The 25,015-nt window shown below is 45.8% G+C and overlaps 1 protein-coding gene across 1 annotated transcript; it reads left to right on the top strand.

Annotated features, from left to right (window-relative positions):
* Positions 1–1,568: 1,568 nt before the first annotated feature.
* Positions 1,569–24,746, top strand: si:ch211-246m6.5 (von Willebrand factor D and EGF domain-containing protein). The gene is made up of 33 exons (XM_061067381.1): positions 1,569–1,710; positions 5,002–5,186; positions 5,421–5,649; positions 5,787–5,852; positions 5,937–6,169; positions 7,463–7,552; positions 7,694–7,835; positions 8,475–8,689; positions 9,565–9,638; positions 9,734–10,010; positions 10,134–10,336; positions 10,424–11,325; positions 11,421–11,557; positions 11,655–11,816; positions 11,900–12,004; positions 13,309–13,423; positions 14,673–14,944; positions 15,253–15,472; positions 15,557–15,694; positions 17,753–18,190; positions 18,424–18,594; positions 19,400–19,776; positions 19,881–20,379; positions 20,543–20,638; positions 20,731–20,826; positions 21,063–21,158; positions 21,279–21,374; positions 21,466–21,561; positions 21,687–21,782; positions 22,014–22,109; positions 23,513–23,608; positions 23,705–23,802; positions 24,311–24,746. Exons 1-33 carry the CDS (start codon positions 1,614–1,616, stop codon positions 24,329–24,331), a joined length of 6,234 nt encoding a protein of 2,077 aa, XP_060923364.1. The 5' UTR covers positions 1,569–1,613; the 3' UTR covers positions 24,332–24,746.
* Positions 24,747–25,015: the final 269 nt, after the last annotated feature.

Here is a 25,015-nt window from a genome sequence, read left to right as displayed (position 1 = left end):
AAACTTCAGGACTCAATTACGCTAAATCGTTTTTTAACCTTGGAACAGTTTAATTAAAAAAAAATTTAAAAAAAATTTAGCTGATGAATGCTTCTGTTTTTCTTGTTGTGGCTATCTTATCCCTTTTTTAAGACCGTTTTTCTTGAGATATTGTAGCTTCCCATTTAGAAAGTGGAGATGCCTCGGACGTTTATGATGCCAACCATGAACCGTAAGATCCCCAGTCGTACCTCTCCCCTCACTACCTGTCTAATTAACAATGGAAACATATATCTTTAAAAGTCAAAGCCTCAGTGCGCTTGAAGTAAAGTGTCGGTTAGCATTAGAGACTTTCTCACAGTGCTGCAGTGGAGTCTGAATGAAAAGGCGAGAGCATGGAACACCTGCTGCCGCACTCGGGCCTTTGATTTGCTGGAGAGGTGTGTTTCTTTTTGTCTGTGAAGCCGCCAGCACCTGATATTTACTCCACACAGCGGAGGCCCACCTTCTCTGTTTCAGCTCGGCAGGTTCTCGCTCCCCCCCACACCCCCCACGGTGAAGTCATCTCAGTCACAGGCTGTTTTCAGCCATGAGGAGATAATGAACTGAGAGAACAGATTAGACCTTTTAACTGCTGGGTGGTTAGACAGGCTTTTCATCTTCTGGCAACAGAAAGGAGGTCATTAGCTGTGAGTTTCTCAAGTCACATTTTGGGAATTGAAGCATCAGAATCTTATGTAGCATCATGTGGGTTAGATCCATTTAGTTGAGGATTAAGTCCCAATTAACTTCATCCTTTCTACTGTAATAGTGTATTAAATGGTGGTTTATAGGACAATAAAACATGACACAACTTTGTTAAAAACATAAGATTTTTATATTCATGGTTCTGTGAAATAAAGCCTGACTGGGGCTAACATCTTCGACAGTTGTTGACATGCTCAGGCTCAGGAGTTACAGTGGGTCGTGACCTTGAGCAGGATGCTGACCCCCAAATTGCCTATATTTCCCCCTATGACCACGGATGCACTGAAGGGGGTGGATGGCAAAACTGTATTTAAAAGTGCTTTGAGTGATCATCATCAATATGGAAGTACAGACCCTTTATAAGTATAGACCATTTACAACATGCTTTAAAGTTAAGTGTACTGAGAACACACAGCTGCTGCAGGGTTCGTGTCCATGTCATGTAGTCACATGTGTATTTCTCTCACACGTTGGGGACTCCATGCAGTGATCCTTTAATTTGCAGAAGAATGCGTTTCTAACGGGTCATTTCGGCTGAAGACCACGATGCTACGTGTGGAAAATGCTCTGACTTGACACTACATAGGTTATCTTTGCTCATATTTACGCAGGGATCAGTTTCGTGGGGGATCAAAGAGGACCCACCTACAGCCTGCCCCCCCTCCCCTCCACTCTCTCCCACCTCCTGTCTCTGTCCTCTTGTGCGCTGCGTAAAGGAGAATCCTCGCTCCGCAGCCAGTCCTGCGCAAATCTGACTCTTTTCTCCAATTGCTAAACGCGAGCGACAGGATAAATAGGGGTTTGCGTGACTTTCCTCACTTTTTTCTTTCCTCCCTCACTCTCGATGGGACCAGAGGACTGAGGCGAGCCAGCTGCATCACTTCACCATGGACTGGACACATGGATCCGTGCGCCTCTCGCTCCCTGGATGTTTACGCATCGCGCTGCTGTGGTTCGTGCAACTACAAGCGTTCGCCCAACATGGTAAGTGAACTTTAAACTTTATAATAGCTTAAAAACAGAGGAGGCAGGTTTGCGCACAAAAAGACAAACCCCCGTGTCCGCAGAGTTTTTTGCAAAAATGTCCAAGTGTTCCCCAGCTGCTGCGAAACAGATGATTTTTACCTATAGGATAAAAAGAATACCTTTTCATCTCCAAGATCCGGGGTGTTAGAAGCAGGAGCAGATGTCTATTTGAGAACATCTTGCCTGATAGAAGCAGCAGATTGTGCAGAGTTGGCCTGAGCTGCTGCATTCCCATCACTCAGCGGCTCCAGAGGTTACACGGACCTTCACCAGACACAGGAGGACAAGACAGACAAGGACAAAGACAGTTACACACACAGGAAGCAACAAGAAAAGATAACAAGGGTATTTCATTTAAATTGAACAAAATTAAGGGTGATTGTCAAGTAAAGACATTCAAATTTGTGTTACATTTCTTTAATTGATAATCAACAGTTTATTTGTCAATTAGCACTTCAACAAATGAGCAGGAGAAAAAGTCCTGCATGTGTTTTATTCTCCACTATGCAAATTAATTTCAATAGAAAACAGTTTGCTTCATCATGATCCAGGAAACTATTGTCCTGTTAACTCATGTCCCATCTTGCCCTCATCTTCCTGCCACTGCCGCATACGGCCATAAATTTAAAAATAGAGGATTGTAAAAGTTGTGCAACACTTTTATGATTCAAGCACGAAAAGCTTTACTTGAGTTTCATCCCTTGGGTTTTTATGTAAGCATGAATCCTGTCATTATTCAGCTGCAGTAACAGGCAGTCACTGTCCTGGTCAATCCAACATGCTGGCGACTATCCCACACACATCTTTGTCTCCAGGGCCCAACAACAACTGATCAAAGCAGACAATCGTAAACGTTAAGTCCGGGCGTCGTAAAACTGAGTCCTCCCTGCAGCTTTGCAACAAGAATACCAGGGATTTCTCTGCCACAGCACATGGAGGGGGAAACACTGGGAGAGATATGATGATAAAAAGCCAAAAGGCTGCAAAAAAAGTTTTATTTATCCACCTTTGCCAGTTTGCTTTGTTTTACTGGTTGGTGTATAAATACCTGCAGATGAAAATGAATGCTATCTCTGGCTCGACAGTTGTGTTGTGCATGGCCCTTGTTAAATAAACAAATAAACTAAACCTGTCTTCTACATTCTTCCTCACGTATTAAAATGCTTTTAACGCTGCTGAGCTTTCAGCAGGGCCGTAAATAAAGAGTTCCACAATCTACTATGAAGCCAAATATCTCAAGTGTAAAAATGGTTACAACAATTCACAGGATAGTTGGAATATCACGTGAAAACATGTGATTTACTCAGCAGAATTTCTACGTCCCCTCCTGCCTCCTGCATTGTCTACTTTGGCTCCACCCCTCACCTGAATGTTCCGGACATCTTCTTGTCATTGACCCTTGAAAGAAAAATTCCACACAACGTCTAGACCCACTTCTCTGGACATTTCCTACAAATCTTGGCAACAGCTTAAAAGAATGAAGTCATCATGAGCTGCAGTCTAAAAACTCTGTCCATGCTTGATCTTTAAAAACACATCATTCAAACGCTGCTCTTAAAAGCAGATAATTACGCCTGTTTAGTGTGAATCATAATGAGTCTTAAATCATGTAAACGATTTGTGATCTTTAACCCTCTGTGTGCCCGTCTGACGCTGTCGTTTCTGTTTGGCGTTCGGTGAGTGACAGGCCCTCTGGGAAAACAGACCTGTAACCTCCGTTATGTTAACACCACACGCTCCCAAATTAATCTTCTTTCCTGAGAAACTGGAGAATTCCCTGTGGAGTCCCTGCACATCTGGACCGCTGAGGGGCCTCCCTCCCAGTGGGATCTCTTCCACCCAGGAGCCGCTTCATTAGCTCACCTCCTCCCACCCCCCTTTCCCTTCCCCTTTCCCCTGCGGCTCTGTAAACTCATTAAGCCGCCAATTGGAACAGTTTAGCCGGCAGCCAAAGTCACGCCGATTGTCCTCCTCCTCCGAGAAATCCCGGTTGTTTGGACAACCTGTGACCTCGGATCTCGTCAGGGGAGCCGCCAGACGAGGTGAACTCGCAGACAGGCGACCGTGTCAACAAAAGCGTTTGCTTTCAAGGGGCTGTCAACATGGAGACCGGACTGTAAGACAATGTTTAGGCTCGGGATCACTCGCAGTAACTTTGCCCGATGCATTCAAGGCTTTGACGTCCTAAATACCCTCAATGTTTGTTTTCCTTGCCACCGCAGCCAAACTCAAACAGAGGAAAGGGAACAAGGTTTGTCCTCAGGAAGTGACATGACAATTTGCTCTTTTTGTCATGGGGTAGTTAAGAAAGGCCTCTGTTGACAACCTCAACCCATTTCGCTTCACAGATGCATTTACTCCCCCGGTTGTTTCAACCACCAGCTGCAGGCGGTGTTTTAGACGCCTCTCAAGCACCATTGGTGTTAACGTGCCTTCGGGCGCGCTGAGAGGCGAGTGGCTCACAGGAATGTCTGTTGCTCTCAGCAATTTAGATAACCTCTGTTGGTGGAACAATCCTTCAAGTCACCTCTTGAACGAGGCCTCACACTTTAGAGTCACCTTTTGCTACTATTTCTTCTTGTCCACTTTGATTTTGAAGATTGTCAGCAAATTCACGACTCGAGACGTATAAACACCCTCCTGAAGATGCTCGATGGCTTTTCCTCTTAATCTGCATCCAACAATAGTGTCAGCTTATTTAAAGTGTCAATTTATGAGCTTTTATACAGACTATTTCAACCAGAGATCATAATCTTCATGAGCAGATGGAGTTTTCCAGGATGACAGAGGTTATGATACCACCTCATCATCTATGGCCACATTTATATGCGACAAGAGGGAAGCTACCCAGAAAAAAGCTATTAAGTTCACCATGACATAAAAACAGTTCCTAAAATTTGAATTCCAACGGCCAAGAATAGAATTTCACACTTAAGTATTTTTCCTCCAGAGAGAAAACTTCTCTTTCCACTAAGACTCGTCCTGTACACAGCCAAGAACAGCCCGACCCGATCAGAGATAAAGACCTGATACGATCACAGCCTGTGATGGTTTCCTTGCCTCGTTGTTAAACTGTCTTCTTGTGTTCCATGTCAGTAAAAGCAAGAGGAAACTGATGATTCTGATTAACAGGGTCAAACTTAAAACACAGAATACGAGCCTCGACTTCTTCTCCTCATTAAATTGTCTTTTTCCACATTTGGACAAATGGGAAATGCTGATTTTCTTCTTCGTCCTTGTCTTATTCAGCGCAAGAGTGTTACCCAGGAGGCCACCGGATTTTGCGTGACGCCTACCGGAGCATTGACTTTGACTCCACAGAGATCCAGAACACGGCCATCCAGGACCTGATCTGTGACCACTCCCTGTCGCAGGGCTGGTACAGATTCAAGATCAACAACAAACCGGCGGAGATGCCGACCACCTGCGTCGAGGTAACACTCCAGAAATAGCAGATGAGCTCTGCCAAAGTAAAGCGATTTGTCTCACTTGTTTGTTTCACTTTGCCTTGACTTAAATTGACTGAAAAAATCTCTTATCTCTGCCAAAACAAGCCTCAGACGTCCTCTGCAAACAACAGATTGGTATAATAAGCACCTTCAGCACAGCTGGAGTTTATAATAACCCATCACAGCAGATAATGACTATTTCCATCCACCCCACTGCAGATGAACCGCTGCGGTACACAGGCCCCAGTGTGGCTGTCGCTGAAGGACGCCTCCCTGCCGCGGCCCGGAGAGGTCCGCCAGCTCTCCGCCTGCGCCACCTGGCAGTTCTTCCACGGCAGCACCAAAGACTGCTGCCTCTTCCGCATCCCCATCACGGTGCGGAACTGTGGCGAGTTCCTGGTCTACTACCTCCAGCCCACGCAGGGGTGCATGGGATACTGCGCTAAAGGTCAACACAAACCTCATTCTTCATCTTAGAGAAAAGCAGTTTGAGAAACAACTGAGCGATTCGGTCAAACGCTCCAGAAAAACCGAGAAAGGAAACTTGGAATTTGTTGCGATTGATTTGTGGATTTCTTGTTTCAGTTTCTCCCAATTTGGGGCCGAGACTCTGCCCAACAGGCGAGGTGGAAGTCAACGGCCAATGCAAAGGTAAGGTTTCAAAAGGTCAACTCTTTTTACTCAAAGTACAACGTTGTTTATCGTTGAACGAAGAGAAACAAACTCTGTTTTCAGCTGCTGTCCCATCCCTCCCCTCTCGGCCGGTGATCACCCCGGAGCTCATCGGCCACAGCGTCCACCTGAGGTGCTCCTTCATCCCGCCGCCCTGGAGCCAGCCGCTGGTCTTCCAGGTGGTTTGGGCCAGACACGTCGGCCACGGCATGAAGGCTGAGATCCGGCAGGAGACCACTGTGAAGCCCTTCTCTCTGGTGGAGATGGACGGCGTTCACTTCAGGCTCGGGGAAACGGTAATTTTGCTGCTGAAAGTTTCACAGTAGGCCGTAGATCACGCTGTCGTCCTTTCGCCTGAGTTCATCCTGACAGAGCAAAGCCAGAGAGACAACGTGTGTCATACTCGGATAAAACAAGGCAAGAGGAAGATGGAGAAGTTAAATCAGTTGCAGGTTGGAAAAGCCGAGCTCCACATGCTTCTCATTGAAACCTCTCCGTTCAACTCGTCACGTTCAATTCAAGTGAAGGTATTTTACACGGACGGAAGCACAGATTCACACTGAAGCCATTTCTTTTGACGCTTTGCACCGTTTTATCGATGCACAGATCTCGCACAGTAGGAACTTCTGCTCCTGCTCTAGGACACTTCTGCACTCGGCTTACAACTGTATCCAGCTGCAGATAAGTCATGCAGAGTACGTGCATGACAGCAGTCAGGTGGGCTTCAGCTGTCTTTTAACAGAAGACAGCATTCAGTCAGATTTTGTAAGCACGTTATATTTGACGTCAGTTTGTTGAGTCGGACACATCTGAACTTCTCTTTGATTTCAGCATTTAGCAGCTGTGAGAGGGGCGGAATCTTGAGATCGAGTAAATTCAAAATTGACAAGCTATGAAAGTAAAAATCTCTTCAGAAGGAAACGAGGAAGACCACTGGAGAAACCACACAAATATGTATGTTGATGGAAAACGACAGCAACAAGACAGAGGCTCCTGACTGCCCTCATATCCAGGAGAAATCATTTCTTGCCGGGAATCACTAAGATTTCCAATGGGATGCTGTTTGAATATGAGGTGATGTCACTCTTACGGCTCGCCCCAGAGCAGCTGTGCACCACTGCGCTGCCATATTTGGACACCAGGCTTGTATTAGTTGTGTCTGGAACGTGTTGCCGAGGGCTGGGCTTGCTCACGGGGCCCATCTTTAACACATGTTGATACTGCAGCTGAGTAGGGTCAAAGGTCATCTCCATTTTCTTTCTCTACCCTGTGAGTGAGTTAAATGTTAGTGCTCCTCAAGCCGGGGGATCAGAAGGGGCTCTGCACTGTGGGCTGCACCGGGAAATGTTTTAATAAATCACAAATACAGTGTCAGATGTACATTGTTTGTCTTTTTTCATGCATAACAACCACACATGCTGGGAATTTAAAGTAATTATTCACTTGGAAATGTTCTTGAGAGCTTAAAACGATTTTGTTCCATGAATAGACACGATAGCTGGAGAAGACATTAAGGAGCTCAGTGAAAGAACATTGTTCCATTTGAAATGTGGCGCGACAAACGTTCCTGCTTTTATCTGTCCTTGCAGTTCTCCTGCAGTGTGTCGACTTTCAGAGCCAACTCCAGCCGCACCAGATCTACACCGAAAGAAAGCGAGAGTTTCTATGCCGGATTGAAGGTAAACATTCTCGTGTTATGTTTAAACTCCAGTTTACGCCCGGATGAAAGGAGGCATTCCCTTTATCCACTGGCAGAACGTGAAAGTAAACCCTGTAGCCAAACTCACCAAACGCTTGTTTTCCCTCTTCTCGCACTTCAGTTTTCTCCCGAGTCGCTCCACATAGCAGAGAACGGGAAGGAGCACGAGGTGACCGTCCACAGCACGGTGCCCATCCCCTGCTACAACACCAACCAGGGCCACCAGTGTGGAGTCCCTCTGGCTCTGAGCGTCCACGATCCAGGTCAGAACTACAGGAGAACAGAGCATATCAGCTGGGTTAACCATCTTAACAAGTGTTGAAGAGAGAGAATACTGGTTTTGGCAGTAAGATGGAACAATCTTTAAGCCTTAATATTGATTATTATTTCAAATTCTGACTAAAACACAAATGAGAGGAACTTAAATTAGCAACTGAGAGCCTGAATTCTCATTAATTCATTTATCATAATTTCACAGTCAGTATAGATAAGTTAGTGACGAACATCGTTTTACACCATGAACTTAAACACCATTAAACTTTGGCTTCTAATTGAAGGCCTGTTTGGTTCTAAGTCTTTTTAACATTTACAGGACTAGAGGCAACTGACCCCAAATATACATTTTTAATGAATGTATTTAGTAAAAACAAAGATGCCCTAAAAAGGAACCTGTTGGCTTATTAAAGATGATTAGAGGGTCAAGACACCGTCCTCACTCGTCTCCCCTGCTGCTGTTGACACTAAACGTCCTCCCTCCTGCTCTGGTTTTTCCGTCTGTTATGCTCCAACTTGTCCTGTACATCATCACATCAAAGCTGGCCCGGGGGGGCTTTTACTACAGTTCTACAGGCAGCTGTGTGCCGTCCGTTAACACTAACCTAACTCTGTGTTGACACCCACAGACAGTCCTGGACACGAGGCCTCCGATGTGGCGCTGTCCGCCTGCCAGGTGGAGGTCCAAACCACCGCCTGCAGCAATGGCAGCTGCGGTCGGTCGTTCTTCGTCACCGCTGTCACCGATTTCGCTCGAGATGGGAACCGTCCCAGTCTGATAGGGGCTCTGCCGGGACCCAGCGCACCACGACTCTGGAGGAACTACATCCCAGTGTCGTTAAAAGTGAGTTGAGTCCGTGCAGAGGTTCCAGGGATTGAAAGACATAAATTGTAATTCCGGCCCTTAAGAGGAGTCCAGACATCGAGGATCCTTGTTTTCTAAGGGTTCATGAAAAAGTTCATACTCCTCTTGAGGGTTTATAAGGGAACTTTACAAGGGTTTTAGAGGAGGAAAGATGAGTAGTCCCATCAAACCCCAGAGAAGCTTCCTGTGCTCCTGGAAGTCGGAGAAAATTGGAATTCGTGGCATCAAAGTTGCTTCAGACTTAAGGAGCTTTTTAGGGCTTTATGTCGTTTTAACAGAAGATGCTAAAGGGAAGCTTGGGAAGCCTCGGTAGATTTTACAGGCTCTTTGAGGAGATAAAAGTACTTAATGGTGTTACAAAAGTAATTTTCTTGCATGGATTCTAGGGTCTTGTGTTGAAGACGCCCAAGGGGTCATCTGGTGTTTTGCGATCCCTGTTGAGGAATCCTCTTAAGAGGGCACAAGGGTCCAAAACTGAATGAAGAAGCAGAGGACTGATATAATTATCTAATTATAACTTTAATTAGAGAGTATTAGAAAGGCTGTTCTAATTACAGGTCTCTCTGTCATACTGTGTACATATACACCAAGTTATATAGTGCTTTATTAAGTTAGGGGGGAGTGTGACTGACACAAAGTTTGAGGAGCGCTGCTCTAAGTGGTCGTTAGTTATGTCCACACAAGTCATTACGTTATGTAAGACATGATGTCAGGCCTGCAGACACTCTGTCTCAGAGGCGTCCTCAGAACAGATGGGAGTGTGTGTGCACGGTGAAACATCAAAAGCTCAAGGTTAGAGGGTCGCAGGGTGGGCCCCCCCCCTAAATCTTTGTTCTCCTGACCTCTGCTCCCAGGTCACGGTCCAGGACGTTCCCACTTCCATCTGCTACTCTCTGACTGACCCACATGTCATTACCCTGGATGGCAGGTAAATTTACTCTGTTATCAGTTGTCAAGTTTAATTAAATAAATAGTTGGTCTGCTCCCAAGTATTGACGTACTTGCATGTCATTCTGTGTGCAGGCGTTATGAAAACCACCAGACCGGCACCTTTGTACTTTACCGGAGCCATGTCAGGACGTTCGAGGTCCATTCCCGTCAGTGGGACTGCGGCAGCCGACACTACGCCGTCGCGTGCAACTGTGGCGTGGCGGTGCGGGAGGGGAACGAGGTGGCCATCTTTGACATGTGCAATGGGCAGCCGCAGGAGACCAGACCGCAGCTTTCCCTGAAGAGCCTCGGCGATGAGGAGGGCACTCGGGTCAGGGTGCTGGAGTCCCACCAGGGGAAGAAGGTCACCGTAGGTACCCGAACATTTTGACACGCAGTTTGCTTCTATGTCTGAACCACGTCACATCAAATTCATGTTGCTGCATGAGGAGATTCTGTTAATTAGCTGCTGGATGTGACTCTCCTCTTGTAGTTGATCTTTCCCTCCGGGGCCTTTGTTAGGGCCGATGTTGGCGATTGGGGGATGAGCCTGTCCGTCCGGGCGCCCAGTGTCGACTATGGCAACACCAAAGGCCTCTGTGGCACCTTCGACCACAATGTCAACAACGATTTCCACAGCTCTGACGGTGTCTTCTATGGACCTAATGAGCTGCATCGCTTCATACAGGACTGGAGGTCAGTAAAACTACCATGTTTACTGTCTGACCTCATTTGGCAGAAACGAGTCTCAACAAAGCTCTTTGTTTCTTCTGTGTGTGTTAGGATAGCTCCAGGTGAGAGTTTATTTGACAAGACACCTCCCGGGACCACACCGGAGGTCAGGAGGCCGTTCTGTCAGTGCCGGAACGAGTACAGCGCTTCTCATCATGCCGGCAGAGGGATGAGGAACCTGTACAGTCCCTCCGCTCATGCAGACTGCATAGCTTACAATAATGTGGATTACACATCAGTCTTCCCCTCCATGGACACGACGGTGGAATACATCAAGAGTCCTGGGAGAGAGGAGAGCATCCTGGATATGACTGACTTTAATAGTCATCCCCTGGAGAGGAGGCACCTTCGGTTTCCCAGTGAAAACGGAGACAGTGATGTTGAACTGGACAGTGAGTTCAGGGAGGATCATCTGCTTTCCGTGGACAGAGAGAGGAGACAGGCATCATTTGAATTCCAGCCTGTGTTTGCTGCTCAAAGCCTCAGTCCGGCGGATCTGGAGAACTTGTCTTACTTTTTCCCTGAGGATCACCTGGCCGAGGCCCGACCGCAGATCCAACCCCAGTGGCCCACCCCGAGTGGCCTCACCTCGGCCAAGGCTCTGGAGGTGTGTCAGATGGCTTTGTCCAACTCCACTGTCGGCACGGTGTGTCGGGGGCTGCTGGGACGGCGCCTGGACGAGGCGGTGGGTCTCTGCATCCTGGACCTGCAGCTCAAAGACGATTTGGGCTGGGAGGAGGCGCTGCTGCCGCACCTGGAGAACGAGTGCGAGAGGAGGCTGCTGGAGAACAGGACCCAGAGAGCTTTGGCGGTGGCAGGTCCACCGGGAGTGTCTGGGGAAGTGGTCACAGCTCTGCGCTGCCCCAACTTTTGTAATGGGAACGGAGAGTGTACAGAATGGGGCTGCCAGTGCTATCCCAGCCACAGCTTCTATGACTGCAGCCTGGCCATCAGTGAGTATATGAGTATTTTTCTGGTGATCTTCAGGTTTGAAATTATCTGCTGAAATAACCAATATTCTCCCATTTGAATGACGTTATTTTCTCAGGCCAGCCAGTGGAGTTAACTGATCTGGAGAACAGTGGATTATGTGACATCCGCGCGTTTGAATGTCGCAACGTCCGAGTGTTTGGCCTCGGCTTCATCGACTCTCCTGACCTCAGCTGTCATGCCACCAGACTGAAGGTGAGGCAAGGCGAGGTCACATACATGGCTGTGAGCCTTAAAGATGAAATTATATATATTTTTTGTATTAATTCCTTCTGAATTTCTGCCTCCGCAGTACATGAATGGAGTTTGGGTCGCAGGAGAAAAACAGAGAACCAAAGCCACCTTCCTAAGCTCCAAAGCTCTGGACTGTGTTGTCCCGTCGTTGAGCAACACCGCCGTCAACACCGAAGATTTCATGATGGACGACAAGCCGTACGCACGCTGGGAGATAAAGGTAATGTCTCAGTAGAAATGTCTTTTCTCGGGTGACGACTCTTTTGTCGGAAGCAGTTCACAAAAATACCTTGTTTCTGTCAGGTGACCAACGACGGCTCCCAGTACAGCCAGGCCAAGGTGCTGACCATCTACGACGGCGTCTGCCAGGTCTGCGCGGCATCGCGCTCAGGACTCTGTAAGTTAAAGGTAACTTGCATATGAAAAGTGAAATGTTTTTTCTACACTGAAGTTGTTTATCTCCTCCACAGTGAATGACAGGGACCACGGGGGCATTTTTGCACAGTTTTCTGACTTAGGTTTCCAGATTGAAAGAAACGTGCAACAGGTTTAATTGGTGTCAGATGTGCTGCCTTACAGCAACACTTATATTAACCCTGTCGTATTAAAAATGCAGCGCACACAATGGATTCTAAAGTACGAATGTGGCAGTTGCTGATTGCTGCTTGAGTCAAAGAAGGTGTTGGAAGCAAACGAAAGCTGAAACTGTTACATCGAGCATATTTTGATGAAGTATTTAAACACATTTCATGTACCTCCGAGATTTCTTTCATAAGAACCCCGAGCTCCAACACTTGCGTATCACAAAAGAGTTTTCAAACCGACACTGTTTATGTATAAATTAAAATTTTACCTATTGACTACTTTTACCAGGGACTTGGGCTTTTAGACATTGCAGAACTTTCACATTCACAAAAAACTATAAAACACACTAGAGGAAAGAAAAACCCAAACACATAATTACCCTTAAATAATACAAATATGTTTGTGAGTTTCTATATGGGTGTTTTTCACTTAAAGGTATTTCTTACATTTAGTCCACTGAAGATATTTGGTCGACTCAAGGAGGAAAATCCTCCTCATGGTTAAGAGAAACTAAAAAGACACTACAGGCAACTTTTCACCTCCCTGACTTCTTTGCTTTCTTCTTGTTAGTTCAGCCATAATTCACATGAAGACTTGGACTCTCCAATGTTTGTTTGTTTGAATATAAACAGAGCCAGTGGGTGTTTAGTGGGAAAGCGTGGTGAAGTGTTTTATATGCTCTGTGAGGGGTGCACCACTCCAATGACTAAACCAGAGAAGAGTGATTTCCCATCCTCGTAACACGCAGCAGCTGATTAAGAACTTTACAGTCGTCAAACAAAAATATACAGGGGGGGTCCTGTTGTTACTGGAACGGCTTTTTATGGGAGAGCAGACAGAAAAACATGTCATCTCACCAACAACCAGGAGTTAACACACACAGCTGCAGCCACACAGACATTTGCATGTGCCAAAACCTGGAGCAAATTGAATTTACTCAAGAGGAGATGGAGCAGATGATTTCCTGTTTCTTACCTGGCAGAGAAATCCCCTCGCAGGGAAAACAAACATGTGTTTTATAACGTTGTCGTTCCTGCTGTTATCATGTCAACCGTTCCAAAGCAGCATTGTAAACATGAGTACGCAAACAAACCTTGTTTCTGTCTCGCTCTGTTTCCGTTGGCCAGGAGCGAACGTGTAACATCGATGGGATGTGTTTTGCAGAGGGAGGCTCCAATCCCAGCAGCCCTTGCCTCCTGTGTGACCCGGGCACCTCCAAATTCACCTGGTCTGTGAACCAAGGTACTGACACATTAGCATGTTTGTGTCATCGCATGAAGAACCTTGAAGTGAAGCATGAAGTGTTTTTAGACGATCGGTTATCGGCATCACATTAGTCTTGTTTGCAGTGTGTTAATAACAACGCATGCTGCCAAAATGCATCATAAGTAGCATTAAATGAGTGTTAACATAATTAAGACCTACCTAGAAATATTTAAAACCTAGTATGTAGTACTTTTTATGGACAAAAAATTCAGATTATCGATATTTGATTAGATTAATATTATTATATTGATAATTGATAGCATACAAATAGAATGGAGTGAGGTTTCTTTTCCTGGATCTGCCCCCTGATCCATATATGTAATGGATTCTTCCGTGGGTCATGTCCCTCTCCTCCACACAATTTAGTGGGTAGTAATATTGAGTTTGCTTTGCTGTTTCAAGATGTCAAGGACCCTAGGAATAAAAGATAGGTATGGAAGTAGTGAAGCAGTGAATCTGTGCTCTCACTATTTATGTGCCGGTACAATATGCTATATGAGCGAAAGAGATTGTGAGTGTTTTCTATTCCAACTGTCGCCGGCTAATGACGACCAACAACAGAGGAGAAGAGCCTTTCTCTCACTGTGTTGGTGCCGTGTCACTGTGGCAGCCGTCCAACTGCGCTCCTGTTTGTCTCCATTAGCAGATCAAAGCAGTGGAGGTTTAGGTTTCCCAGCATGCCGTGGCCTGTCGCTCAACCACCAGGGGAGAGGGGAGGGGAGACTAGGGGGGGGGAATCACATGGTTGACTTTCACAGCGACACAGGCGTCTGCCTCCCTTACCCCCAAACAAAGCACCAATCAGCTGCAAAATAATGAAACAGTTCACGTCAAGTTCAGCCTTAAAGGAGACATATGATGCTTTTTTCAGTTTCTTCCTCTGAGTAGTGATCTGAGTAGTGGGTGGGGGGTCGGGGGGTGCTACATTATCTTGCTGAAATGGCCGTTGAGAGCAGCAGCTGGAAAGAAACACTGGAAACTCCTCCTGCCGGGGAGAGAACGGGTGTTTACGACGATTCTTCCAGGAACAGCCTGGACGGATGTTTTTGCCTGTGTTTAAAGAGTTTACTTCAGGACAGGAAGCAGATCCTGTCCTCTAAACACAAACATGTGTAGGAGGAGACATAATAATACAGACAGCTTCTGTTTTTGAGTGGAGGTTTGTATGGATTGCATAACAAATGTATTTCAGCTGTAGCTTCTTCACCTTTTTCCCGTCTGGCAGTCAACGAGCCACCGGCCTTCCACCGACCTCAAAGTGACCTGCGGACATTCGCCGGGGAGAACTTCGTCTTCCAGTTCGCGGCCTCTGACCCCGAGGGCTCGGCGCTCCTCTTCCAACTGGAGGAGGGTCCGGCGGGGGCTGTTCTCTCCCCAGCAGGCCTCCTTATCTGGAGGGTCCCGCTGCTTCCAGGGGAGAGGGGCCGTCAGTCCAGGCGCTCGTTCCGCTTCACGCTGTCCGACGAGTGCAACGCCCAGAGCACCTTCACTGTGGAGGTAGAGAAAGGGAGACAGATGAAACTAGGAGGGAAGAAGGAGGGAAGAAGGTTTAATATCTGGTAGAATTATTGTAAATTAGAATTCATGGTTGGAAATTTAGTGAGAAATATTTAAACTTATGAAAATCAGTTGGAATGATGCAGGAAGCAACTGGAATTATGGGAAATGTGGCCTTAACTTTAAAATACAGTAAAACTCTCAGTTCTGCTAGATAAGTGGAAGCCTGTCTCGAGCAGAGGATACAGAAAAACATACGAATGCAGCATTGAAGAAAAACTCTGTCTCTTTTTCTATCCCTCCTCCAGATTGACGTGGTGCCGTGCGGTTGTCAGAATGACGGCACGTGCGTGACCGACGTCAACTTCCCCGCCGGCAGTGGGAGACACCTGTGCGTGTGTCCCGAGGGTCGGCAGGGTGACCTCTGCGACCAGGACATGGACGAGTGTCTGTCGGATCCGTGCACGGCCGGAAAGTGCGTCAACACGGCCGGTGGGTACAGATGCGAGTGTCCTGCAGGGTTGAGAGGTAAGAGTTGACGAAACTGAAATGGATCTGTACCCCCGAAATTCATGTTGGCATCCCAGTTACAGTTTCCTGTTTGTTTGGCAGGGATGACGTGTCTGGAAGATATCAATGAGTGTGAGAGAAATCCCTGTTTCCCTCGAGTCCAGTGCTTCAACAGCTTTGGCTCCTACAGCTGTGGTCCCTGCCCCAAAGGCATGCTGGGAAATGGGACGAAATGTGTGGGTAAGTGATGTGGGCATTTTTGTAAGGTGTGTTGTGCCAAGACTGAATCTGGTGCTAACACGTTTCAGAGACAGTACGTCATTGAGCAAGGCACTGAGAAGAGAAAACCAACCGGCTCACTTACCATATGTTTCTCTGTAGAGTCTTTAATTTACGAGTCATTCAGTTGCAGGTTCGATAAATCTGGAGTCCAGTAGTAAGATCTGATGGAAAAAGAGCATAAAACAAAGTCTGATCGTGTCTTCATGAGAATAGAATGAGAACATTTCACGTTCCTCATCTTTAAGATAAAAAAACAGAAGAATTACACTGAGAGAAATGCCTATCGGATCAAATCATTTCACCATCTTCTGTCTTAAAACTGTAAATGAGAGACTTAACTCCAGATACAAGTTGATGTTCAGTTATCAGTGGACGTTATTAACTTTCGTCAAGGATGTGATGAGTTTTGGTTTGCTCGTTATTATCAGAAAATCTGAAATATGTTTTTGTGCACATAAACCTGGATCCCATTAGCAGTCAGAACAAGTGCTTATCAGATCCTGGTCTACTCTGTTCTCACATTCTGATCTCACATAATAAAAAAATAATATCTCTATGTATTCATCTCAACAGCCAGTTCCAAATTAATTTCCGATTATTTACATACAACCCCCCCGAAACACAATGCTTCTGTTGTTGCAAATCAGAGATAAGATCCATTATGGAGACGAGCATCAGCTAAACTCCCGGAATATGATTGCTCGCTGCAGCCGTGCTGCTCTGATCCACATTCAGCAAGACCCACGGAGGTTGTGCAGAATGGAAACCAGATGGCTGATGGCACCTGATACCACTGCCTCCCTCCATGTGCTCATTTTGCATCACAGCCACTGATAACTGGAGTTAATACATTAGAGGAATCCCTGCTGCTGTGGGAGAAGGAAGGTTTTTTTTTCTTCCCCTTTGCTCCTAGCTAAGCCTTTGTGGGAATTCACAAAGAGTTATGCTGTGATACATAAAGTTTGTAGCTTGAGGTGGTCCGCGGCTGTCGGATGTCGTTGGAGCTGCAATGGTGCTAAAAAGTAAAATAAACTATGTGGTAGTCAGTCAACAAAAACATCCGAAGAAACCCGGTACTTTAAGCTTCTTATAAATAAGCTTCTCCGAAGACTGAGACCTTTTGAGTAATCAAACGATTTCAAACCCTGGCATCTAAGCAGGGCAGCAATCAAAATGACAGTGTGCATTGCGAGACATGACTGTTCCTAATGGAAAAGTTGGCCCTCAGCAGAACACCAGCACAAATCACTGTCAGTAACATATTGTTTGTCATTTTTATGGACTCGGGAGGACGGATCCTCGGATTTCCTCTTTCCTTTGTTTTATTGCTTACTCCTCAGTCCTCTGATCTGCTTGAGCCAAAGGACTTTGGTTCAAATTGCTTCAGCTCCTTCTTCACTTCAGTGTAAAAAAGGGCCGACTTTCCATGTCAGGGGCCATTGGAAGGGTTGTTACCGTGAATATCCTAAATCTTAAATGTCCTGAGTGTAAAACAAGCTGTGATGAGGATTTCTTTCACTGTCAAAACCACACGAGTCAAGAGTCAATAAATTCAAATTCTAAGTTAAGACCAGACACAGACTCATAGAATTTAGATGATTACACACGAGTGAAAACATCACTAGGATTATTTTATATTCATTTTCTGCCAATAGATCCCTTTTACCTAAATCGTACAAACTGAACCTTTGTCTAGATTATGTTTTTTTGTTTTTCTGCCAAGTCTGAGGTCAGAAATGTGTCCTGCTCGGATTGTGGCTTGCAAACCTGTTTATAGGCTGTGAGTGGTGATCACGCCTCGTTGCACTCCTTACACAAACACGTTCCCAAGTTCCAACTCTTGCTGGGCGTCTCATTAAAAGCAACATGTTGACCTGGCAGTTTTTTTTCCTTTACTGTACCGTGAGCACAGAGCGTAATCCTTCACTTCTTTGCTATTGGATCATGCAAAGTGAGATAAGAGCATCTGATAGAGGCATTACATGATAAACAAAAATATGTGTTTCCCTTAAACAGCAGTCGCAAGGCCGGCCATCATCACTCCCACATCTGCTCCTCAGATGACTGTCTCCAGCACGCCAGATGTTCTGCTGCAACTCCCCAAAAAGACAGACATTTTCCGGAAGACGATTCCAAGAATTGACCTTAGTCGATCACAAGCCAAGACCACCTGGAGAGAGACTCCAGGAATTAGCCTGAATCCAAGCCTCACGAAGGCAGCAGCCAACAAGAGCATCACAGCGTTTACATCAAGCGTCTCCCCAACAACGACTGATGCTTTGAAAAGAAACCAAGGACTTGACTTCCAGCTTCCCAGGACAAACACAGATATCATAAAGAACATCTCATTTGTTACACCGGACCAAGTCGGGGCTGATCAGCCCAAAATCAGCAACACAATATTAAAGACAGCCACTGCAGCCCAACCGACAGGAAGTGGTAGATCAGCTACAGGTAAGCCAAACGTCACACTTGATTTTTCATAAATAAAAACAACTGTAACTATGGAGGGTGGTCAGAGGCGTTATAGGAACACTCAAAGGAGTATTTACCGCTCATTTATCCTCCTGTAATAGGAAAACACAAATTTACTGGGAGAATTGCAATAATAAAACCCACAACAATCTGATAAACTATGATAAAGATTCGGCTCCTGTAGAGCACTGACCGCTATTTCTTTCCTCCAGGATCAGATCCGTTGCCGCCCATCAACGTGTCGGCGACATGTGCCAGCAGGCCCTGCTTCCCCGGGGTCCAGTGCATCAACCGCAGGCCGCCGCATGTCGGCTACGTCTGTGGCCGCTGCCCCCCCGGCCTTTACGGCAACGGACGCGTCTGTATGAAGAACGCCAGGGCAGGTACGGGATTCACCTAATTTGACACTTTCAAAGCATGCTGAAGATCAACTGACTTTACCATTGGTTCACAAATTCCTGTGACATGTGCATCATTTTGTAATTGCAATTTTTTCAATTTCTTATCCTTCCTGCCTTTGTCTGAAGACACACACAAAAAATAAATAATCAGGCAGTTAATATCTGCATCACATGTGGGGCCAGATCATATCTTATTTATATGTACTGTTTTGGTTTTTCATTGATGTTGGTTCCCTTTGTGTGTGTGTCTTTTGGTTAGAAAGAATGTTTTTTAAAGCAGCACATAAATCAGCATGAGTGGTTAGAGCCTGCCTGGTTGTAATAACCACCTCGGGTACTTTTCGAATCTGCATCCGGCCGCAGAGCTTCAAAAGAAGACCGCTCAGGGTTTTCTGTCTCACAAGGGGAGTTTAGTAACAGCTCAGAAGAGACGATGTCACTCCGACTTAAATCCCTTCACTGTGTCTGTCTGGAAAGTTGCAAAGCAGAACAGATGTGCAGATGAGACTCAAGACAAAAATCGCGTAATCACTCCATTTTGATGAGTTCTACTCAAGTCAGTGCTTGTCAAAATCTGCCCGTAACAGAAAAGATTGAGTGAAAAGTGAAGCCAAAGTGTCTTTATTGCCCCCTGGTGGCTTGCTGTGGTACAAATCCTAAACCCTGGCTCTCCCATGTTAGCAGATGGGACATTGTCACAGTCCTTTTGTTCCTACAATACAGCTGTAATTTGCTTTGAAGGTATGACTAGACAAACATTGCTCTAACACCGTTTGTCTTTCCTCAGCATCCAATCACCTCCCTCAGCAGCAGACCAGCCGATCCTCGCTTGGAAGTATCAGCAAAGTCTCGCAGCTCCACCTGCCCGACCTGCCGTCCAGACACAGCATCAAACACCTGTCCTCCTTGACTGTCACAAGGAAGAGCCAAGATAATACGCCACGCCAGGTTCCCTTGTCCGGAAGGGGGGGTGGCACTGGGAGGAGAGAGGCAGTCACTGCTTCCAGAGGTGTGACCAGAACATCAGCGAGCGCCCTCCATGTCACGGCAAACACTCCCAACAGCCGCCAAAGTCCCAACCCCAGGTCAGAGGCCAAGACATACATGACGACTCGCATCGCTGCCTCGAGAGAGGTTGTGGTTCCTCGTGTGACCGTCTCCCAGGTGAGTCCAACTTGTCTACACTGTCCTTCATAAAAGAAGATGTGCGTGAGGACATGAGCATCCTATAACCTTCCTGTCATCTGTCTTTAACCCTCTCTCTGCAGGCTGCAGCCGCACTGACTGCTGTCACACCTTTAAGGGTAACGCCTCCGGCTCCACACCTCTCCACTCGGGAAGTCACGCAGTCAAAACAGGCCACTAAGCCTCAGCTCGACCAAGTGGTATCAACCCATGGCAAACCCTGGACCCGTCCGAGACCAGCGCTCCCACTGACAGCCGCCCTGACCGCTCTGTCCTACTCCCTGTCTGAGACCGAGTTCTCTGCCGATGGGGACGAGGCTGAATCTGGACTTGAGAACACAGATATTCCCCGGATGGTCCCGGCATTGACCTTCCCAACACCGGGCAAGATGGCCCCCCCTTTACAGAGAGTGACCTCGGTACAGCCAGGTGGTCGGAACGGACAAACGACCCAACAACACGTGCCGACATGCGCCAGTATGCCGTGCTTTCCTGGCGTCCAGTGTGAACCAGCGGTGGATGGTGGCTTCAGCTGTGGGAGGTGTCCTGTGGGATACACCGGTGATGGACAAGTCTGTCGAGGTACAATCCCCAAATTACACCCTAACGTCTAAGTGCAATCAGTATCAGCACCAACATAAATCTGGAATTTTTATATTACACTCAAAATATTACTTTAAAAGATCGTCTAAAAAGACATACACAAGCATAACATCTCCATGGCGCCCCCTGTGTGTGTTTTAAGCTGTTTGCAGGCATACGTGTGGCAGGAACATGGTGTGTGCCGCGCCAAATACCTGCCGCTGCAAACCAGGCTTCACTGGATCTGACTGTCAGACAGGTAAACAGATACATGTCTTGTATTCTATTGTATTTATTATTATTTCAACCATTTGCATGAATCAATCTTTGGGTTTTCTCGTGTATTCTTAGCCATCTGTGATCCAGAGTGTACGAACGGGGGCGTCTGCATTGCTCCGGGTGTTTGTCAATGTCTGAGAGGTTTTCATGGAGAAACTTGCCAGGAAGGTGAGTGTTATTTTCCAGTCTCCTGGTTACTCTGATTTCATTTCACTAAAAATATCCATAAACACATCTACATCTACATGGATTTACATCATATACACTTTGGAAAGCAGTTATTCCTAAACCTTTGCGCATGGAAGAAACTGCATTAATATAAGATATATATAATCTTTAATTATCACTAGGCGTAGAACTGAACTGTTATAAAGGATCAAACTAACAGAGGTCCATCCGTGCAGCTCTGTGTAGGTCACCGTGTGAAAACGGAGGCACCTGTGTGGGTCTGCAGACTTGCTCTTGTCCCTATGGGTTCGTTGGACCTCGATGTGAAACCAGTGAGTTTACAACCTAAAGAAAGATGATGTTTGCAAAGGCTTGTGAGAGTTGTAGTTGCTAAACGTATTAAGTTTTGTGCTTAAGAAACGAGGAAATTGTTATCTTTCTGTTTATTATAGTGGTGTGTAGCCGCCACTGTCACAATGGAGGTCAGTGTGCGTCTCCGGATGAGTGCATGTGTCTGCAAGGCTGGACTGGACCATCCTGTGAGACTGGTGAGTGGGTCTTTACTTTGTATGTGTGTGTGGGTGTGTGTTTGTGTGTGTGTACCAACCTCTAAGTTCTGAATCTCTCTCTCTCCTCTAGCTCTGTGCTCTCCGGTTTGCCTGAACGGGGGTTCATGCTTTCGGCCCAACACCTGCGAGTGTCCTCATGGTTTCTATGGAGCACAGTGTCAGAACGGTGAGTCAGCAACTTCAGTCAGCCAATCAGATTGTCACTTTTAACGTCAATACAAGCTTCCATTTGTTGAAATTTTTGTTCTTTTTTGTATTTTGGCACATTTTGTTTTCCTTTTCCTCCTCCAGCCGTTTGCAGTCCTCCCTGTAAAAATGGTGGCACGTGCATGAGGAACAGCGTGTGCTCCTGTCTGCAGGGATACACCGGGAGGCGCTGCGAGCAAAGTACGACCTCATCATCCCTCTCCTCTTTTTGCTCCTGCACTACTTCCCATACCTCCTTTGATTCTTCCTCTTCCTCTCTTAATATCTGTCTCGCTGCGGCATTGCACTGTCCTTTCTCATCCTCCTTAAGTTACTTCCATTATATGAAACCAAAAACTGCTCCTTTACTTCATATGATCTTCAACTCTTCTGTTCAGGCTTTTGATTCTGTCTCTCTTTCTCCCTCTGCAGGTGTGTGTGAGTCCATGTGTATGAACGGCGGCAGGTGTGTGGGTCCAGACGTTTGCGATTGTCCGTCCGGTTGGCGAGGGAAGAGATGCGATAAACGTAAGCGCAGCGATACAAGAATCGAATAAAAATGCTTCACATTTACAACGATATCAAACTCCAGGCCAATCTGCTGTGCCAATCGGACTTCACCTCCGTGTACAGACATTCTCACCGATTTCTCACCAATTTCCTAGGGAATAGTTTATCACCATGCTGTATATACATGAATTGAGATCATATACAATCTGGATCATAATCTGGATCTGCGCCAAATTTCACCTGTACTTAGATATTAGCAATCTTCTCATGTCTGATTTTCTTTCTCTGCATTGTTTCTTGAGAAATTAACAAAAATGCAGAAGAAGTCCCTATCTCTTCAAAAAAATAACAAATCATTTGTCATTTAATCCAGAAGACTAAAAAAATATACATCACATCTCTAAATGGACTTCATATCAGAAATTGATCAGGATTCTGGATTTTGACCATCAAACCTTGTTATCATGTCTCAGTCACACTTACCAAACTGAGGCAGAGGCAGGTGAGGTCACACTCTCCAGCTCTGTAAGCGTCTGAACCCTCCGGGGTCGGCTGACAGATGCTTTCACATAGGAGCTGCACATGTGGGAGCCATCAGTTCTCATGTCTGCAGTCTGCTGTGGGCCTGACCCTGTGGTATTCTACTGAGGCTGAAAAGACACACATCTAAATATCAGGAGGGGGGAAGAGAGTCGACCACAGATGATCTGTTAAAGCTCAAATCTGCAGCTTTTGTTTTGAAGGAGGTTTGTTGTTAGTCTCCACTTCCTTGTTCCTCGGATCACACCTGTCACTCATTAGGATGGCCTGTTCAGAGTCACGAGCGGCCACACCCACTTTGATGCAACATTTGGTTTGACTGATATATGTTTCCTTTTATTTCCTCCTCCAACATTTTTAATTTCCTCCTGCGGCCTCCCAGTGGAGACGGACACAACCTCCAACACAAATAAACAGCAACTCAGGCCCAAACCCGAGCAAGTGGGCTGAAAATAACACGGAATTTAAGGATGCTAATTAAAAAAATAGAGGATTATATAATTATAAATATATACATTTACAAATGAACGAAAGATGTGGAAAAATTGCTTTGTTTAAGAAATGTGAGAAGAACTGCTGATCTGCACCAAAATAAAATGCATTCCTTCCTCAAGTTAGTTTTGTACTTTTTGCTAAACAACAGTAAATTTGGGGGTGGATCCAGGATTTTTTACTGATTTCCTAGGGAATTATTCATGGATCTTGATTACAAAAAACCGAAACATATCAGGTACATTTAGGAGACTGATATTTAAGAGGGTTCAATTTGGTGTGGCTGAATTAAAGGGGAATGTTGGGCCTTAGCGGAGTTACGTTTAAGTCGTTACGTCCTAAAGCATCCGCACAGCTCTAAGGTTAATAGCTCTTGTGTCGCCTCCCAGCCAGCTGTCTGCAGAAGTGTTTGAACGGAGGAGAGTGTGTGGGTTCCAACACATGCCACTGCACCCCCGGTTGGCAAGGCATGCTGTGCCAGATCCGTGAGTATGACAACAGAAGCACAAACGTTTTGTTGCTCTTGTGTAGGTTCTCTGTGTTCCGTTCCTGATTTATGTTTTTATCTTGTGATTACACAGCTCAGTGTCAACAGAAGTGTCTGTACGGGAGTCGATGTGTGCAACCCAACGTCTGCGCCTGCCGGAGCGGATACTCTGGCTCTCTCTGCTCCAGGAGGGTAAGAAGATGAACCTGAGCTTCATGAAGGCTTTTAACTACATCTACAAAGTTGTTTTTTTAGAAAGGGGAATATTGTGACTGCGGTATTTTTCCCAGCTGGTCTGAGATTCACACATGTGAGAGTCAGAAGATCGGCACATGAGGGAAAAATGAAAACATGTGAAAATGCCTCCAATTCCGTCACAGATGATGAAGGCCAGCGAAGAAATCTGAGTGGGAAGAACGCAACTACCATTGTATCTGTGCAAACAAACAGACAAATATCTAACCTGTGTGTATTTCTGCATCATTGGGCTTTTCAAACTTACCATTACCACTGAAAATCTGTAGGCAGAGCAGTTTAAGGTACAAATTCCTGAGGAGAAAAAGAAACAGAAGTTGTGTATAACATCTTCAGATGGGGACATTTGTTTGGGCTTTAACTTAACATTTTTGTACATCTTTCATATTCCGTCCTCCTTTTCTGTGTATATAACCTCGAAAAATCCTGGGTTTTGTTTTTTCAGCTCCTGATTGCCCACGGTTGAGATCCACTTTCATGCTGCAAGGAGCGAACGGCTGGAGTCCCATTAGCCCCAGTAGGTGATCCGGAGCCGTCAGCACAGTGCGTCTTCAAAAGAGAAAACCTTCACCTATCACCCGAATACTGTTCAAACCAAGCAGAGTCCCACTTCTCCGCTCTAGATTAGCTCATAAACTGGACGCAGGGGAAACAAGGTTTTTAAATCCTGCACTAGCACCCAAAATACCGCAAATCAACATAGTGATAAGTGATATATCCTGTAAACTTCACCAAACAGTTTCGCCTCCAGTCTAAGTCCTAAAACAGGCCAGTGAGAAAAATGCATTAGTCCTCAACCTGGATTGATCAGTTGATATTTTATTCATCCATAATCGCCTGCAGTGGAGATCCTTATCATCCTGGAAACTTTATTTGTTTACTGCAACTTCCATCAGGTTATACTCTCCAAACCTCTGTATGAATATTTATTTATTTGGTTGTTTTATACTGTTGCATATTTCTTGTTGTATATATCCTAATATCTGTATAATCTGTGTTATTTCTTATTAAAGCAGTGTTTATCGGTTGGTTTGTAAGAAGAGAAATAAAGATCTGGATATGGGATCGATTTCTGGAAATGTCCTTGAAGATATTGAGGGTATTGCTTCCTGCAATGGGTAATCAATAAATTATTAATACAGTATAGCAA

The sequence above is a fragment of the Limanda limanda genome, chromosome 23, assembly GCF_963576545.1.
Source record: "Limanda limanda chromosome 23, fLimLim1.1, whole genome shotgun sequence".
Classification (NCBI taxonomy): Eukaryota; Metazoa; Chordata; class Actinopteri; order Pleuronectiformes; family Pleuronectidae; genus Limanda; species Limanda limanda.
This window is presented reverse-complemented; position numbering and strand designations above follow the sequence as displayed.

Bases quoted from the DNA above. Each gene is read 5' to 3' on its own strand.
- si:ch211-246m6.5 (XM_061067381.1), top strand. From the start codon at position 1,614: ATGGACTGGACACATGGATCCGTGCGCCTCTCGCTCCCTGGATGTTTA. The intron at 6,170-7,462 runs GTAATTTTGCTG...CTGTCCTTGCAG, and splicing joins ACTTCAGGCTCGGGGAAACG to TTCTCCTGCAGTGTGTCGAC. The intron at 7,553-7,693 runs GTAAACATTCTC...CTCGCACTTCAG, and splicing joins GTTTCTATGCCGGATTGAAG to TTTTCTCCCGAGTCGCTCCA.